This window comes from Ursus arctos, unplaced genomic scaffold (genome assembly GCF_023065955.2).
Source record: "Ursus arctos isolate Adak ecotype North America unplaced genomic scaffold, UrsArc2.0 scaffold_11, whole genome shotgun sequence".
Classification (NCBI taxonomy): Eukaryota; Metazoa; Chordata; class Mammalia; order Carnivora; family Ursidae; genus Ursus; species Ursus arctos.
In genome coordinates this window covers 5,298,597-5,316,945 of record NW_026622775.1, presented here as the reverse complement: position 1 = coordinate 5,316,945, position 18,349 = coordinate 5,298,597, and the positions used below count along the sequence as shown (strand labels likewise).

General features: G+C 47.1%; 2 protein-coding genes across 4 annotated transcripts in view; one reads left to right on the top strand and one right to left on the bottom strand.

Annotated features, from left to right (window-relative positions):
- Positions 1 to 183: 183 nt before the first annotated feature.
- CASP6 (caspase 6) lies at positions 184 to 12,377 on the top strand. Of its 3 annotated transcripts, none has more exons than XM_026499175.4 (7): positions 184 to 297; positions 5,684 to 5,726; positions 6,247 to 6,393; positions 6,815 to 6,891; positions 8,531 to 8,706; positions 11,002 to 11,161; positions 11,759 to 12,377. In XM_026499175.4, exons 1-7 carry the CDS (start codon positions 258 to 260, stop codon positions 11,995 to 11,997), a joined length of 882 nt encoding a protein of 293 aa, XP_026354960.1. In that variant the 5' UTR covers positions 184 to 257; the 3' UTR covers positions 11,998 to 12,377. The 3 variants fall into 3 exon arrangements, with proteins under 3 accessions (XP_026354960.1, XP_026354963.1, XP_026354961.1); XM_026499178.4 differs by having other exon boundaries at positions 252 to 297; positions 6,267 to 6,393; XM_026499176.4 differs by lacking the exon at positions 184 to 297 and having other exon boundaries at positions 5,688 to 5,828.
- MCUB (mitochondrial calcium uniporter dominant negative subunit beta) overlaps positions 7,349 to 18,349 on the bottom strand; it is a 103,326-nt gene continuing 92,325 nt past the window's right edge. Inside the window, exon 9 of the mRNA XM_057310004.1 lies at positions 7,349 to 18,133. The gene's annotated coding sequence lies outside the window, so the exon portion shown is untranslated. The remainder of the gene's footprint in view (positions 18,134 to 18,349) is intronic.

Below are 18,349 nucleotides of genomic sequence, written 5' to 3'. Positions count from 1 at the left end.
AGGGCCGGGCGCGTCTCCAGGCGGACGAGACCACGTCCCTCGGCCCTCCCCGGGCGCTCGGGTCCCCGTGAGCTCCGCAGTGAGGGGCAGGAGCCTGAACTCGGCGGACCTGAGGCCCCGAACCGAGACGCGGCTCCCAGCCACTCCCGGGAGCGGTTGGCGGGCGGGCGGGGGCGGAGGAAGGGGCGGGGGCTTGCGGGCCTCTGGCTGCAGGAAGGGGAGGCCGCCTGGGCGTCGGCGCTGCGCGAGGGGACGCGATGAGCTGCGGGACGGGGCTCCGCGGGGCTCGCCGTGCAGGTAGGCCGGAGGGACCGTGGGGCCGGGGCAGAGCGCGCGGGGGGCGCCAGACCGCTTCCCGAGGGCGGCGCGGCGGGCGGGGGCCGGGACGCAGGCTCTCTGCTGGACGGCCCCAAAGAGTTGCGGTCTTGGAGGGAAGCGCTCAAGTCCGGTGGGGGGCAGCTTATTAGATTTTTGGTCTAGAACTTCGCCGCCGCTCGGTGCGGCCCCGGGGAGCGGTCTGGGGCGCTGGGGCGTGCCCGGGCCGCCTTTGTCCCCCGGCGGTGGGTTGTCCCTTGTAGATGTCGGGCCATTTAAACCTTGGAAGGCTGGCCGGGCCGGTGCTGGCGCCCCCTCGCGCTTGTTCTTTTGGAAAGTTGACTTTGGGAAGTTGGATCTCGTTTTCTACTCCTGAGTGAAAAGTAAAAAGAAGTGGTTGCATGCGTAATAATGGAAGCATAACCAGCCCGCAGGAGCGTCCGACAGGAGCGCCTGGTTATGCCCCTTCTTGACTTGGGGACAAAAACCAGGCCTTGGCAGGCTGGGCAGCCCCAGGGTCTCTCCCACATCCACGCTGTTTGTGGATTTGAGTTAAGCCCCATCTTTCCCTACAGAATAATCCACGGCTAAACGTGTACTTTAGAACTTTCTTGTCACTAATTATATCACTGATAGCTTTAGAAACTTCGAGCCTGGCCATAGTAAAAAAAAAAAAAAAAGAAGGAAGGAAGGAAAAGGAAAGGAAAAGAAGGAAAAGGTCGAAACAAGCGGTTGATGCAGAATACCTTATTTCAGAGCTTTTTATTCCTTGCTGCAGGAAACCAGGCTTGCCCCTGGGGCAGGTTGTAGGAAGTCACCTTGGCGGTTCAGGGAGTGGCCTTGCCCTGGAGGGACGGGGCAGGGTCCGGTGGCCACTCCCATTTTGGATTCAGTTGTGAGGTGTGGGCAGCAGGGGCAGGGCTCCAGGATGCGGAACACTAGTGGGGGCACTTCCCCCTCCATTCTTTTTATCCCCTTGCTTTCCTTTTCCTACCTGCGTCCTTCCTTTTTCTCCACCCCACCCCCTTCTCAGTGTGTTCTAGGCCTGACACAGCTTACTCTGTATAGGATTATTAAACAGATTCTTGATAAGAAATCTGGGTAGATTTTCACAGGTAATGCAATGAATGAAGACGATGACCGTAGATAATGGAGAAGGTTGGAGAAATGAACACTTAGTTTAGGAAGGTAGCTGGCCTCTTTGGTAGGAGGGGTTTAGCCTGGTGGTGACCAGAGTGCACAGACTTTGGAGTTTCTGGGCAGACCTGGCTTTCAGTCCCCACTCGGCTGCTGTGTCCTTGGACAAGCCTGGCGTACTCTCCCTATCTGCCTCCTGGGCTGTGCAGCTGAGGGCGAGAAAGTCTAAAGTGTCAGGCCATCAGCAAATGCTCGCTGGCAGGATTATCTTTAAGCATTATCAAATTAAGGTGAGAAAAAAAGGAGGGATTAGTTTTGTTAAAATTAAATGGTTTAAGGAGCAAAGAGGTGATAGGTGCATCATGGTAAAAGGAAAATTGCCTAAATCAGAGGCAAGGGGAAGTGTAGAAGAGTCAAGTTTAATGATGGACCCATTTTTGATAAATAGATTGCAGGAATTTACAAATGTGTTATATAGGATATCTCCATTGAAGTTTATTTTTTCCATGACGACAGAGCCATTTACCCTTTTAGGCAGTTCATTTGTATTCCTGCAGTGTAATGATGACACTTGTGAAAGTGTGCCCTTCCTGCAACTTTGTCTGCTGAGTGACCACAGCAGAGGCATGGTGCAGTATTTTTTGTGGAACCTGGGTAAAATTTATCAACTCCAGTAAAAGTTTTGGAACTTGAGTTCTAACGGCTGTGTCCGTCACTTTCTGTTCTGATGGAACAAACTGCTAGAATAGAATGGCAGCGGGACCTGGCCATTGACTGCTACTGCGGGATGCAGGGTGCACACGAGTATGAGAGCGGGCTTTGAGCTGGCGAGGGTCAGAGCTGAAGTTCTCAGAGCCCAGTTTCTTTCTGCATCCATGGTATTAACAATAACAACAAACCCTTTTTAAAAATCCCTCAGAGATTGCCCTGTTAACTTTGGAACTGAATGTTATTTTAGGTTATCTGGAGCTACCTGAAACTAGCTGTTTCCTAAATCTGTAGGTCACGTCTAAGCTGAGGGCAGTGTTCGAGACCGTCCACATCTACAGCGGAAATTACCCCTAGCCAGGAGGCACGGTGCATTCCTTCCTTAGACTATAAAATGAGGATTTTTCTTTTACATAGATGTTATTTATACACATATCTGTGTCCTATATTAGCCTGAGAGAAACTTAAGGACATTTCTCATTTATATAAAAAATGAATTTTAAAGACCCAGTCGAGTGCCTGTCTCCCAGTGCTTTCACCCTCGATGACTTGAGTTAGTTTGGTGACCGGCCGTTTGGCCCAGCTTCCACCCGCTACCCTTCAAGCTGCCATCGGCTCGCTAGGGGATGTGGAGCAGACGCCGGAAGAGGTGAGCGCCCGGGTCTGCGACCTTGTGCGCCATGTTGGAGAGAAGTGCTTTCCTAACTGGGCGGGAATGGGGGGGATGAAAGGGGGGGTTGTCCTTAACACGGGGATTGAATGTGTTTAGTTTGAGATGTTCTAGTTCTTTTTTTTTTTTCCAAAGATTTTATTTATTTAACAGAGAGACAGCCAGCGAGAGAGGGAACACAAGCAGGGGGAGTGGGAGAGGAAGAAGCAGGCTCATAGCGGAGGAGCCTGATGTGGGGCTCGATCCCAGAACGCCGGGATCACGCCCTGAGCCAAAGGCAGACGCTTAACGACTGAGCCACCCAGGCGCCCCAAGATGTTCTAGTTCTTTATCATATAACTGGTTTAAAGATAAAAGAGGCAAGGTGATTAAAAGGAGATGGATCCTGGACCACTTTTGAAAATGGAGAGACAGTCCCTCTGCGTGCGGGGAGTAGGTGGGGTGTGCGGTAGGAAGTATTCGGGAAGAGCAGTGTGGGGAGGAGGAGGTTTCCTGGGTAGAACTGTGTGGGGGAGGAGGTCTCCCCAGAAGAACGGTGTGTGCCGGGGGAAGCAAGGTCGGGTAGAGTGTCCTAGTGGACGTGCGTCTGTCGGCGTGTCCCGAGTGCTGCACTGTCTCGCGGGGAAGATGCCGCGTAGAGCGACACGGGGAGCAGGCTGTCTGGGGGAGCCGTGCGTGGAGCACAGAGTACCCCGGTAGCGCAGTGTGTTCCCAGGGCGCTACCCCCGAGTAGGGGGGAGGCTGAGTGGGACGTACTCCCCAGCGGAGCCGTGTGTGGAGCGCCCGACGGGGGCGCGTGGGGCCGGAAGGACGCCGCCGAAGCCTGCAGCGGAGGAAGGGGATTTGCTAGAGCGGTGAGCGCAGTGGGAAGGCTCCCGGGAGCGCCGGTGCGGCGAGCGGGTGTGGCCGTGTCGGCGCAGCAGTGGCGGGTGGGAAGTACCCCGTATCCCGCAGGCCGGCGCGCGAAGCAAACCGCGCTTGGGTAGAGCTTGGTTAGGAGGTGTTTCCCGTAGGGCAGGGTCTGGGGTAGAAGTGTCCCAGGGAGAGCAGAATGTGCAGCAGTGTCCTGGATACTCGAGCGGGGTGCTGTCCCCTGCAGAGCAGTGTGTAGTGTAGACGTTTCTGCGTCGAGCGGTTCGTGGGGTAGGAAGAGTAGGATGTAGCGTCAGGTGAGCGGCTTGCGGATTAGGAAGTATCCCCGGTAGGAGAGAGTGTCGAGAGGGAAGCATCCTCCCTAGAGCAGGGTCCGGAGTTGCAGGGCTTCTGGGTAGAGGAGTTCGTGGAGTGGGGAGAGTAGAACATACTCTTCGTCGTGTAGGGTGTGTAGGTTGTGTCCCAGGTCGATCAATGTGTGAACGGTATTTCAGCAGAACAGCGTATGGGGTGCAGGTAACCTTGGTAGGGCAGCGTGTGGGTGACCGCGGATCGCCCATAGAGCAGGCTGTGGAGGTGGGGGGTGCGGGGGCCACGGAGCAGGCCGGCTTTAGGAGGTACACAGGGAGAGCGGTGCGTGGGGCAGGAAGACGACCCTGGGAGGCTGCTCTTGACTCCTAAACTTTGGTGTAAAAACCGCCTTGTTAAAAATGCAGGCTCCCCCTCCCCTGGGATTCTGGCTCTGTAAATCTGGGTTAGGATCCAGGATTTTCTCACCCAGGCCAGGAATTGATGCAGAGGTTGAGAAAAACTGATTTAGGGTCTACTGGACAGCAGAGGGCCTTTGTGGGGTCCTGGCTCGGTGTGGATGCTGGGCAGATTCCAGGAGGAATAGCCTGAAAGTGATGGTGAAGGGCCCGGAGTTGAATTCCAGCCTCCCCCTCCCAGGGCAGATTGCTGTCAGTGAGGGGACTTGAGGCTGGGACAGTCAGGTGTTGGGGAGAGAAGGGAACGGGAGCCTCCTGGTTACAAGGTGACGGGTGGGAGGGTCTGTCTTGCTTCCTTCGCTGACCTCAAGGGAGAGCACCTTGCTATACTGTTAATATTTGTTTATTCCTTCTTTCCCTCCCTTCTGGGCTGTTAGGTTTATCAGGTAAAGACAGAGTCATGGGTGTCTGGGCCTTTCCTGTGGAAAATGCTAGACTGTGCTGTCCAGTAGAGAAGCCATTGGCCACATGTGGTTACTGAAATTGAATTAAAAATGGAGTTCCTTAGCAGCACGAGCCCCATTTCAAGTGCTTACCAGCCACCTGTGGCCCGTGGCTAGCATCTAGGACAGCACAGGTGCAGAAGGAGTTCATCCACGGAGAAAGTTCTGCTGCACAGCACCATTCTAAGGAGTAGAGGGGTCCAGTGAAGGGTGGCCCAGAGGGTGGGGAAGTCCGATCACGGGTCCAGAACAGAGGGTCCCCATCATGGATGGGATGGGTCGTAAGTGCAAATGTGCCATTTGGGAGATCCAAAATTTAAGCCTTAGCCCTTGGCCCTTCCCTTCTCTTCTCCAAACTTCTACCTCTTACAGGTCATAGGGTAATCCAGTATTATCCACACAGTTTCAGTTTTCCAGTGTTTTTTAATTCCTTTAATTCCGTATTTCATTTGCGCTGGTCCATAATCACAGAACCATGTTACTGTAGGTATATTTTGGAGTGAATGCATTTGCATAGTATTTTCTCCATGTCTCTTGGTAATACTCTTTTCCTATTTTGCAAATAAGAGTTCAGGGTGAGAAAGAATTGAGCTGTTAATTTATAGTTCATTTATTATTAAGTGGTTTCCCTTCCTTTTCCCCCTTCTTTTCATATACTATGACTTTTAAACCAAGCAAAACTCAAAGGGTTTAGAGTGTGGGATCCTGCTGTGTTTTACAAGTCAAAAAGTAAATTAACAAAATCCAACCTTTTTTTTTTTTTTAAATAGGTGAGGAACAAAATGTGACAGAAACAGACGCCTTCCATAAGAGGTAAAAATGTGCTCTTTCCTAATGAAGGCCTCCTCCTTTGCTGATCACTATCAGTCTACAAGAAGCAAGAACGGCACCTGGGAGCAAGTAGAGCGGAGAACGGCGAGTGTTAGCATTGGGACAGGGGGCTGGTTGACCTGCGAGTTGTGGCATGACCCACTGAAAGGACCTACAGTGATGTTCAAAATATCTAGTAACTGGTGTGGCGTGGGCCCTGGAGCAGAGCTGGGGCCTGGGCAGGCTGCTGTCCCTGGTTCCTGGAGCAAAGATGCCCCTGGAAGGACTGGGGGGTCAGGGTGCTCAGGATGGCTGCTGTTTACCAGTCAGTACAGAAATATTTCAGGGTTTTCCTTACCAGTACGGCTGTGGGGCTTTCCAGGGCATGCCAGAAGCATGTCAGCCTGGCAGAGAAGCCGCAAACAGCGGACCTCTGTCTAGCCTCCACACTGATCTTGGGCATGGAGGAGCTCATTATTTAATATGACTTAAAGTGATTGTTGTTTAAACTTTTCATTAACAGTGAAATGTTTGATCCGGCAGAAAAGTACAAAATGGACCACAGGAGGAGAGGAACTGCTTTAATCTTCAATCACGAGCGGTTTTTCTGGCATTTAATGCTGCCGGAAAGGCGGGGCACCGGCGCCGACAGAGACAATCTCACGCGCAGGTACTAGTGTTACGTACATGGCAAGATAACGGGACATTTAAGTGATACTTCGCCAGAACTTGTCCGTCCTGAGGAAATAACAGAGCAGGAGTATCTGGGGCTGTGCCTCACTTGGGCACAGGGTCCCTTGTGAACGTGCCAGAATTTTCTTCCTAACCCTGTTCTATTAAATGCGAACAGGCTCTGCATGGTTACATCCGTATTTGCATAGCAGATGGCAACATTCTACCTCGAATCAGTTATGAGTAAGTCCCCACTGTGGATGGTCAAAGAAAACCATCATTGTCACATCTCACTTTTTCTTTCCCCCTAAAGGCCAGTCTGTAGGTCATATAAACCTGTACAGACGTATGTACCCCTAGTAAGTAGAGTATGTGACCACTTGGAATAGCTCCTAAGCTCATCTCCGGTTTATCACCAGGTTTTTAGAACTAGGATTTGAAGTGAAATGCTTTAATGATCTTAAAGCAGAAGAACTACTGCTCAGAATTCATGAGGGTAAGTAGCTTTCCTATTTACCTTCTGGGGGGATGGAGTATCCTGTCGATAAAGGCATCCAAATAATTGTGTTGTAAAAAAGTCTCCCCAGATAATTTAGGAGGTTCCGTTGTGCCTTTGCTCGTATGTTACCCACCAGATCAAGAGAGTCTTGCAAAGTATTGTGCCCCCAAAGTTTATAGTTACCATATACCACTCATTACACTCGGTTATTCTAGAAATGAATGAAATGACCTTCTCATTTGGCAGTTGAAAGTCTAAAATGCTAGAAATGCTGAGCAGTCATATTTTAACTGACTCCAAGTTTTTTACTGGCTTCAAAATACTGTGGATTTATTTAAAAAAATAATTAAATTGTCGATTTACATATATTGTCTCTAAATTTCAACATCACCGTGCAGTGGATAATCTAACTTATGTTTATCGTAATCACTGTGTGCAATAGATTTTCACGTCATTTGCAATGGACAGTTATATTTATTTAAACTGCAGAACTTTTAAAAAATTGAGGTGTAATTGATATATAACATACCAGTTTCAGTTGTACGATTCAATATTTGTATACATTGTAAAATGTTCACCAGTGTCTGCTTACCATCACCTTACAAAATTACAAAAAAGTTGCGATGAGCATTTTAAAGATTTACTTACCCACGTTCAAATATACAATATAGTGCTAGGACAGGCGCTGTGCGGTACGTTACATCCCCATGGCTTGTTTTATAATTGGAAGCCCGTATCTTCTGAGCCACTTTACCCCACCTACCAGCAACCACCAATCCGTTCTCGTCTGTACATTTGTTTTTTTAGATTCCTCATATAAGTGAGATCAGATGGTATTTGTCGTTCTTGGATTTATTTCATTCAGCATGCTGCCCTTAAGATCCATCCGTGTTGTTGCGAAGGCCAAGATTCCCTTTTCTGTAGCTGGATACTACCGTGTCGTGTATGTGTACATCCACACATCCATACATCTGTGTATCTGTACCCCATTTCCTTCCTTCACTGATGGACACTTAGGTTGCTGGCATATCTTGGCCGTTGTGCTTCTGTGAACTTGGGGGATGCAGGTGTCTTTCCAAATTGGTGTTTTCATTTTCATCAGTAAATACCTAGAAGTGGAATTGCTGGATCGTATGGTAGCTCTATTTTTAATTTTTTGAGGAACCAGACTTCTCTAACCTGTTAATCGTCTTATTTGGGGCTGCTGAGCACGTTTTCGGCTTGCTCTCAGTGCTGCAGACGTAGGGCGACGCCCGCATGCCCAGCGGAGGCGCATGGCACACGGCAGTTGTCAGAGTAGTCGGGGGCCTTTCCAGGCCGCTCCCAGCTCTCCGCTCAGAGGCACTTTGATTGCCACAGTCATCCCATTTTGTTTTCCATGTCATCATTCATTGTTGTAGAAAAGCTAATAAATGTGTTTAAACTCTTTGAGCTTTTAGTAGGTTTTTAAAAATCAGATACAGTATAAATTACTGTTTGAAGACTAGGTTGTCTCATTACATTTTACAGTTATTATAATAAATTTTCCTCCTCCATCAGAGATAATTTTATTCTCGTATTAGTAAACTGAATTTTTCTATGTACATAATCAACATCTCCTCTTCATTTCTCTGTGAACTTCTTGCGGCCTTTATAGCGTCAATCTCTAGCCACACAGACGCGGATTGCTTTTTATGTGTTTTCCTGAGTCACGGCGAAGGCAATCACATTTACGCGTACGATGCCAAAATTGAAATTCAGACACTGACTGGCTTGTTCAAAGGAGACAAATGTCAGAGCCTAGTTGGAAAACCCAAGATATTTATCATTCAGGTAAGACTGATTATGTTACGATCTTAATTGTAAAGTCCATGGTATTGCACACATGATTATAAAGAACTGAAGCCAGTTTTGAAAGTAACTCTCCAATAATTGGAAAGGCGCTTTTGGCTTCCTAGCTAATCAGAGCTGCAATTAATAGTCATTCCTATTAGTAGTAATTCCTTCTCAACAAGGAATAAATAAAGATGATTATCAGTTTATTAATAGATTGACATTTGAAAGGACTTAAAATAACCAAAAATAACTCTGGCCTGGCCCGGTGTCAGGTGGAGCTGCCAGAGGAGGGGTCTCTGCTGGAAGGGAGTGTGCGGGGAGGCCAGCGGGCAGAATGCAGGCGGAGTTCTGGTCCTAGCTTACTTCACCTCGTCACCTTTTCCCCTCAGCCAAACTGGTATTAGGGATAAAAATACGTTTGGGCCTGAATGATGCATTTGGCCATCAGTAAGGCATTGGAACAATGTTCTGGTGCTGCAGTTCTGTATTTCCACAAACAGCACGGGGGCATGGCCCCATCCCCCCTGCCTTGAAGCCTTGAGGGGAGGGAGCAGGGGGCTAAGAAATTAAGGAGGAGCCGTGATTTCTTGTTGGGACAACTGCTGAGGAGTATCCATCACATACAGGTGGCGTTGCAGCTCTAGAACTTAAGACGGGCAGCCGGGCTGGAGAAATACATTTGGGGGTAATGAGATTAGTGGTGATGGCAGCCACGGGAGTGGATGAGTTTACGCATACCAAGTATAACTTGAAAGGGGAGTGCAAAACAGAACCGAGGGCCAGCAGTGTGCTGAGGGAGATGACCCAGCGAATAGGGGGAAAGGGGGAAATAATGACGTGGTTGCTTCATGAAAAAGGGAGTGACCAGCACTGTCAGGGACAACAGAATTAGAAATAATTGGCGAGCTACTACGCGGGGATAGCCACAAAGGAGGAAAATGTTTGGCCAGGTTATTTCTCTGTGCCTCCGAGTCTTCATCTGTGAAAGGAGATAAAACAGCACTGCCTCATGGGGGGGCTGTGAGGATAAACGACCTAACAAACAAATGAACACGCTTCGAACAGCGCCCAGCACACGCAAGCCCTCCGTTAAGGCCAGCTCTCCAGCCGACTGCGACTGAGCTGGCAGGTGAGAGCATTGGATTCTAGGTTAGATAGGAAGACGGTGGAAAGTAAGTTCTGAAAAGAAGCCTGATAATATGAAATAGATTAAAATCTCCCTGTAAAAATGGAATGTTAGAAATCTTGTTTACTGAAATCCCTCACGACTTTTTTCTTTCAAAGCTAACTCTTGGCAGCTCTTTCTGCCCACAGGTCCTGTCCCTGTGCTTTAATAAAACCACCTTTTTGCACAACCAATAGCTTATAACTCTTTAGCCATTTTCAGAATGAGGGATGCATTTAAAATACCACTACCAAATCTTTTTAGGTCATTGTATTAAGTGTATTAGGTCCATCAGAACAAAGTACACAGCCTGGGTGCCTTAAACAATAGAAAATCATTTTCTTAGAGTTCTGGAGGTTAGAAGTCTAAGATCAAGGTATCCGTTCTCCTTGGCTCGGACATGCTCTGTCTTGTGCCTTCTTCGTCCTTCCTCTGTGCAGGTCTGTGTCCTGATCTGACACCAGTTACAGATTAACATCATAGTAGACCTCTTTATATCTTATCTCCAAGTACTGTCACATCTGAGATACTGAGGGTTAGGACTTCTACATATAAATGGGAGATAGTAACAGAATTCAGCCCATAATAGTCATTTAATAGTAGAAATTAATGTCAGCCTTCATGTGAGTCAGGATTAGTGGATAAGAATTTGAGACTTCACTCTGTAAAGTAGGAGCAAAAAGAAAAGGGCCCAGTAAGAGAGGTCTTTCTCGGGTCAGGTGGTGTCCTTTTGACACCTGATGGCAGCAGCAAGCACAACCCACGCTGGTCACCTACTCCCTGATTCCATAGAAACACCAGGCAGAGGCCGCAGCTTTTCAAAGAAGGGCTGCGTCCTGGGGCCGCCGTGAGGTCGCGCCTTGGACCCTGCAGCCAGAGGCTTTCAACTCGTAGCCTGCCTGTCAGCGCAGTGCGGTGCGCGGTGGAGGCGGCCGGGTCTTTGAAAACACGAACGAGAAGCCGAGCTAAGCAGGAACAGCGGTCAGCTCCATTTGCTCCGGAACTCGGCCGACCGCACGGGGTGGCTTGCGGGGCTGCGGACGCGACCGTGCGCGAGATTCCGCGTTCGCCGCGAGCCCGGAGCGCCGGCAGGAGGTGAGAAAGTGGTTCTGCTCCTCGTCTCGCAGGCGTGTCGGGGGGACCAGCACGACGTGCCGGTGCTGCCGCTGGACGCCGTGGATCACGGGGCGGGGCAGCCGGAGGCCAACGTCACCCAGGTGGACGCGGCGTCGGTGCACACGCTGCCGGCCGGCGCCGACTTCCTCATGTGCTACTCCGTTGCGGAAGGTGGGTGCGCGGGCGGCACGGCTGGCCTCGCGGGCGCGGCTTCCGCACGGGTCCCGGGCTGGCGCCGGTGTTTGTGGTGCACGCGGTGATGGAGCCTGCGGTCTCGGGTTTCGTGGATCACGTGGCACAGGGTGCTCTCCGAAGTGCAGAGTAACTGGTAGAGGAACCATTCCTGGGAGCCATGTTAGCTTACAGTTATATTGAATATTAGCTGCTGTTAGCAGTTGATGGTGATAGCGTCATGATACGGTTCGTGGAAAGCTCTGTTGAAAATACCTTGATGACCGTTGCTCCTTGCGCGTGCAGCAGTGTTTTTCTTTCCAATCTCCAGTCAGAATCACTGCCTGGCTACCAGGGTCTTGGGAATTTTTAGGAAATGGAGGAAACGACATAGAACTAATCCCATTTTTATAAAACTATATAAATTAATCCCTTTTCCCATATGAGACTAGTCAACTGAGAGCACTTTTGAAACCTTCAGGGTCGCATCTTAAGAATTCAAGCAGTTTTTGAGAAATTACATTTCTGTGATGGTGCATTATAAATTCTAACTGAAAGCCAAAAAAACCCCTCAGTGCCCTTTTCCCTCCTTTTCAGGTTATTATTCTCATCGGGAAACTGTGAATGGCTCATGGTACATTCAAGATTTGTGTGAGATGCTGGGAAAATTCGGCTCCTCCTTAGAGTTCACAGAACTCCTCACCCTGGTGAACAGGAAAGTTTCTCAGCGCCGAGTGGACTTTTGCAAAGACCCAAGTGCAATTGGAAAGAAGCAGGTTCCCTGCTTTGCCTCAATGCTAACTAAAAAGCTGCATTTTTTCCCAAAATCTAAATGATAGGAACTATTTTGTTTTATGTATCTGTGTTCAAAACAGATTTTTTATATCAGTATCACTAGGTTGAAATTTATGATACAGCAATTTAACATGTCTTAAAGGTTTAATGAGAACTTTAAAAAATAGTTCATATAGATATTAGCATGGTGAAAGGGCTTGATATATGTGAAATGAAATCCTCAGGGAATTACTATAAAAATCCACAAGCATTTGTTATACTTGATTTTTATAGTAAATCACAAGGTTACTCAAAATATCTGGCTGATTTAACTTGTATTTTGTGAAGTTTCTTATAAAAGTTTTATAATGTTTTTAAAGGTTTTTGAAACCCAAGAATTGTTTTCCCTTAATAAAATTCACATTCTTATTCATTTGTGTAATTCAGAGTAGACTTGTTTTACTTGGTCAAATTCATCTGCATATGAATTTCCACTTTTTAAAAAATTTTATTAGAAATCACAAGTGGGGGTGGAGAGGGAAAAGCAGACTCCCTGCTGAGCAGGGAGCCTGAGGTGGGGCTGGATCCCAGGACCCTGAGGTCATGACCTGAGCCAAAAGCAGATGCTTAACCGACTGAGCCACCCAGGTGCCCCTGGATTATCACTTTTTATATAGGACTTCAACTCTCACATTAAAAAAAAAGTCTTTATGGAAAGATATACCATGATCATGGATTGGGGAAACTGGTATTGTTAAAATGGTCCATACTGCCTAAACAATCAACAGATTCAGTATTATCCCTATATAAATACCAATGCCATTTTTCACAGACGTAGAACGAAGAATCCTAAAATTTGTATGGAACCACACAAGACACCAAATAGCCAAAGCCATCTTGAGAAGAACAAAGCTGGATGTATCATGCCTCCTGATTCCAAACTATAATACGAAGCATGGTATCATCACAAAAACAGATTAATGAAACAAAATAGGCAGCCCATAGTCAAATAACCTTTGACAAAGATGGCAAGAACATACAATGGGGGAAAACACAGTCTCTTAAAGGGGCGCCTGGGTGGCTCAGAGGGTTAAGTGTCTGACTCTTGGTTTTGGCTCAGGTCATGAGCTCAGGGTTGCAGGATCAAGCCCTGCATCGGGCTCTGTGCTCAGCGCAGAGTCTGCTTCAGATCCTCTCTCCCTCTCTCTCCCTCCCACTCTATCAAATAAATAAAACCTTTAAAAAAAAAATCTCTTCAATAAATGGTGCTGGGAAAACTAGACAGCTACATGGAAAAGAAGGAAACTGGACCACTTCTTACACCATATATAAAAATAAAGTGTTTTGAAGACTTGAATATGAGAACTGAAACCATAAAACTAGAAGAAAATATAGGCAGTAAGCTCTTGTACACCTGTCTGAGTACCTGCCCTCAAGGGCAACAAAAGCAAAAACAAATAGGACTATATCAGACTAAAAGCTTTTACACAACAAAGGAAACCAACAAAACAAAAAGACAACCTACTGAATGGGAGAAGATATTTACAAATCATGTATCTGATAAAGGGTTAATATTGAAATTATATAAAGAACTCATTCAACCCAATACCAAAGAAACAAAGGAAAAAACCCAATCTGCATAAAAAACAGACAGAGGACCTGAATAGACATTCTTCCAAAGAAGACATCCAGATGGTCAACAGACAAATGAAAAGGTGCTCAACATCCCTAATCAGGGAAAGGCAAATCAAAACCACAACAAGCTATCACCTCACCCCGGTCAGCATGCCTACTATCAAAAAGACAAGAAATAATAAGCATTGGTGAGGATGTGGAGGAAACGCAACCCTTGAGCCCTGCCGGGGGGAATGGCAACTGGTGCAGCCACTATGAAAAATAGCATGGAGGTCCCTCAAAAAATGAAAAATACTAATACGTGCTCCAGGAGTTCCACTGCTAGAATTATCAACACAAAACCACTAATTCAAAGAAATATGATCACTGCAGCATTATTTATAATTGCTAAGCTATGGAAGCAACCTCAGCGTCCATCCAGAGATGAATGGATAAAGGTGTGGTGTACAGGCATATCTCATCTTTTCGTGCTGTGCAGTTTTGTTTGAACAAACTGAAGGTCTGGCAACTCCACTGGGCAAGTCTATTGGCACCATTTTCCCAACAGTATTTGCTGTTTTCGTGTCTCTCATATTTTGGTAATTCTCACAGGTCAAACTTTCTCATTCTTATATTTGTTACGGTGATCTGTGATCTTTGAGGTTACTATTATAATGGTTCTGGGGTGCCACAAAGATACCTATATATGACAGCAAACTTAATAAATGTGTGTGTTCTCATTGCTCCACCGACTGGCCATTCTCTGCCCTCCTCGGCTTTCCTGAGACACAATTCTGAAATTAGAGGCCACTGTAGGATTACTAATAGGCCTAAGTGTTCAAGTGAAAGGAAGAGTCACGGGTTTCTCACTTTAACTCAAAGGGCAGAAAGAAGCTTGGTGAGGAAGGCGTGTTAAAAGCCAAGATGAGCCAAAAACGATGCCTCTCGTGCCACACAGCCAAGCCGTGAGTGCAAAGACAAAGTTCTTGAAGGAAATTAAAACTACTCCAGTAAATACAGGAGTGGTGGACTGGAACAGCCTTCTTGCTGATATGCAGAAGTTCGAGTAATTTGGATAGAAGATTAAACCACAACATTTCCTCAAGCCAGTTAAAGCTGAATCCAGAGCAAGACCCTAGCTCTCTGCAATTCTGTGAAGCCTGAGAAGTGAGGAAGCTGCCAAAGAGAAGGCAGAAGCCAGCAGAGGCTGGTTGGTTCCTGAGGTTTAAGGACAGAAGCCGTCTCCATAACATCAAAGTGCGAGGTGAGGCAGCTTGATGGAGAAGCTGCCTGTTCTCCAGAAGATCCAGCTAAGATCATTAATGAAGGTGGCTACTCACAGATTTTCAGTGTAGATGAAACAGCCCTCTTGGAAGAAGATGCCTTCTAGGACTTCCAGAGCTAGACAGGAAAAGTCAGCGTCTGACTTCGAAGCTTCAAAGGACAGGCTGACTGTCTGGTTAGGGGCTAACTCAGCTGGTGATTTTGAGACCAGTGCTCGCTCACCACACGGAAAATCCTAGGGCCCTTCAGAATTATGCTAAATCTACTCTTCCTGTGCTAAATGGAAAAACAAAGCCTGGATGATAGCACATCTGTTTACAACATGGTTTACTGAATATTTTAAGCCCATTTTTAAGACCTACTGCCCCCACCCCAAAGAATTCTTTAAAATAGGACTGCCATTGACAATGAACCTGGTCACCCAAAGCTCTGATGGAGATGTACAGTGAGATTAAGGTTTTCAATCCTCCTAACACAACATTCATTCTGTGGCCCGTGGATCAAGGAGTCATTTCACCTTTCAAGTCTTAATAATTAAATACATTTTGTAAGGCTGTACCTGCCATAGACAGTGATTCCTCTGATGGATCTGGGCAAACCTTCTGGAAAGGATTCATCATTCTAGATGCCATTAAGAACGTGTGGTTCACAGGAAGAGGTCAAAATATTAAAATAGGAGTTTGGGAGAAATTGATTCCCACCCATATGGATGACTTTGAGGGGTTCAAGGTTTCGGGGGGAAAGTAACTATAAAGAGGGTAGAAAGAGCAAAAGAACTGGAGTCCGTCCTGGCTGAACACAGGACGGAACTGCTGCGATCTCATGACAAAACTTGAACAGATGAGCTGCTCTTTAGGGATGAACAAAGCAAGTGGTGTCTGGAGATGGAATCTACTCCTGGGGAAGATCTGTGAAGACGGCTGAAATGCCAACAAAGCATTTAGAATATTACATAAACCTAGTTGATAAAGCAGCAGCACGGTTTGAGAGAACCAACTCCTAATTTTGAAGTAAGTTCTACTGTGAGTAAAATGCTATCAAGCAGCATCAGATGATAGAGAAATCATTTGTGGAAGGAAGAGTCAATCGATGCAGCAAATGTCATTGTCTTAAAGAAATGGCCACAGCCACCCTGACCTTCACCAACCAGCACCCTAATCAGTCAGCAGCCATCAACATCGAGGCCAATCCCTCCACAAACAAAAGGATAAAAACTCACCAAAAGCTCAGATGATGGTTAGCATTTTACTTATCCATGAAGCATTTTTTACTGAAGTCAGTATAGTTTATCCTTGAACAACCATGGGTTTGAACTGCACAGGTCCACTAATATGCAGATGATTTTGATAAATACTATAAATATATATATATATATATTTTTTTAAGATTTTACTTATTTGAGAGAGAGAGCAAGCACAAGCAGGGTGAAGGGTGGAGGGAGAAGCAGTCTCCCTGATGAGCAGGGAGCCCGATGTGGGGCTCCATCCCAGGACCCCAGGATCATGACCTGAGCCAAAGGCAGACGCTTAACCAGCTGAGCCACCCAGGCGCCCATAAATGTATTTTCCTTATGATTTTCTTAATGTTTTCTCTAGCTTACTTTATTGGAAGAATACAGTATGTAATACATATAACATACAAAATATGTGTTAATTGACCACTTATGTTACCGCTAAGGCTCTGGTCAAAAGTAGGCTATTAAGTTTGGGGGGAGGTGGGGACGCCTGGGTGGCTCAGTGGGTTAAGCATCTGCCTTTAGCTCAGGTTGTGATCAGGGTCCTGGGATCAAGCCCCACGTCTGGCTCCCTGCTCAGCAGGAAGTCTGCTTCTCCCTCTGTCTCTGCTCATGCACACATGCTTTCTTTCTCTCTCTCAAATAAATAAATAAAGAGAGTCAAAAGTTACACAGATTCTCAACTGCACAGGGGGTGGCATCCCTAATCCCCGAGTTGAGGGTCCACTATACATTGCTTTTTTAGACATAATGCCACTGCACTCTTAATAGACTACAGTGTAAACATAATATACTGGGAAACCAAAAAATTCATTTGACTTGCATTTTATGCAATATTTGCTTCACTGCGATGGTTTGGAACTGAATCCACAATATCTCTGAGGTGTGCCTGTATAACATATACAATGGAATATTAGCCAGAAGAACGAATGCAACGTTGCCATCTGTAACAAGGATGGACCTGAAGGAATGCAACGTTGCCATCTGTAACAAGGATGGACCTAGAGGATATTATGCTAGGTGAAATAAGAGAGAGAAAAACAAACACTGTATGATCTCATTTATACGTGAAATCAAAAACAAAAAACCAAGCTCACAGATCCAGAGACCATCTGCTTGTTGCCAGAGCGGAGGGGTGGGGGGATGGGCAAAATAGTGGAAGGGCATTAAAAGGTACAAGCTTCCAGTTATAAAATAAGACATGGGAACAAAATGTACAGCACAGGGAATATAGTTAATAAAATGTGATAATATGTATTGTGTGGTGACAGACGGCAGCTAGATTTACCGTGGTGAACACGGCATGATGTATTAAAATTCTGACTCACCGTGCTGTACGCCTGGAACTATCCGAACACTAGTATTGTAGGCCAGCGACACTTCTGTAAAAAATAAACCTAACATTTAAAACATCGCCTTCAAGAACTGCTATATGGCATTGGGAGGAAGAAATACAAACCACACTTAGTTCTTAGTGTAGGCTGAACACTCGCGAATGGGAATCTGTCGTCCTTCCGGGTCAGGTCGCTAAACCCGCTCCAGTCATCGGTCCCCCTCACGGGCCTTCGTGTTAAGGGAACAACATGTTCCTTTCAAGATTCCATGCCTACTAACGTGATCTGTAAAACTGGAGTGACTTTGTTAGCAGCCGACCAGCGGCTGAAGACGGGTAATATTTGGGCTCTGAGGACTAAACGCTCAAGTTGCTAGTTCAAAATCAATCATTTGGGGCGTCTGGGCGGCTCAGTGGGTTAAACCTCTGCCTTGGGCTCAGGTCACGATCCCAGAGCCCTGAGATCCAGCCCCTGCACTGGGCTCCTTGCTCAGCGGGGAGTCTGCTGTGCCCTTCCCCTCCCCCCTCGCGCTCTCTCAAATAAATAAGATCTTTAAAAAACAAAAAGCCATCGTTTGCATCTGCCGTCTCAACTCGCTGCTCCGGTGAGCGGGGACGGGTGTGCCTCGGCCGGTCAGGCCAGGGCCCACCGCAGACACTGCCGGCGCTGTGGCTCCGCTTCCCAGGGCTAACGGCTACACGGCTGTTCACCTCAGGGACACTGCCTGGCGCTCTAGGCAAAGATGACACAACTCTGGTTACCTGAGGGAAAGCAGCCAATGGTATCGAAAAGCTCTGAAAGCAAAACCAACACAACCACTTTTTCCCTTGACTGTGATCAGTTGGACCGTTCATCTGAGTAGCGCCGTCTTCCTCAGACGCAGGGGTACCGGTGGTTCCCGCACCCACTGTCTGGGCACCAAAATGCCATCAAACCTGAGCTATGGAA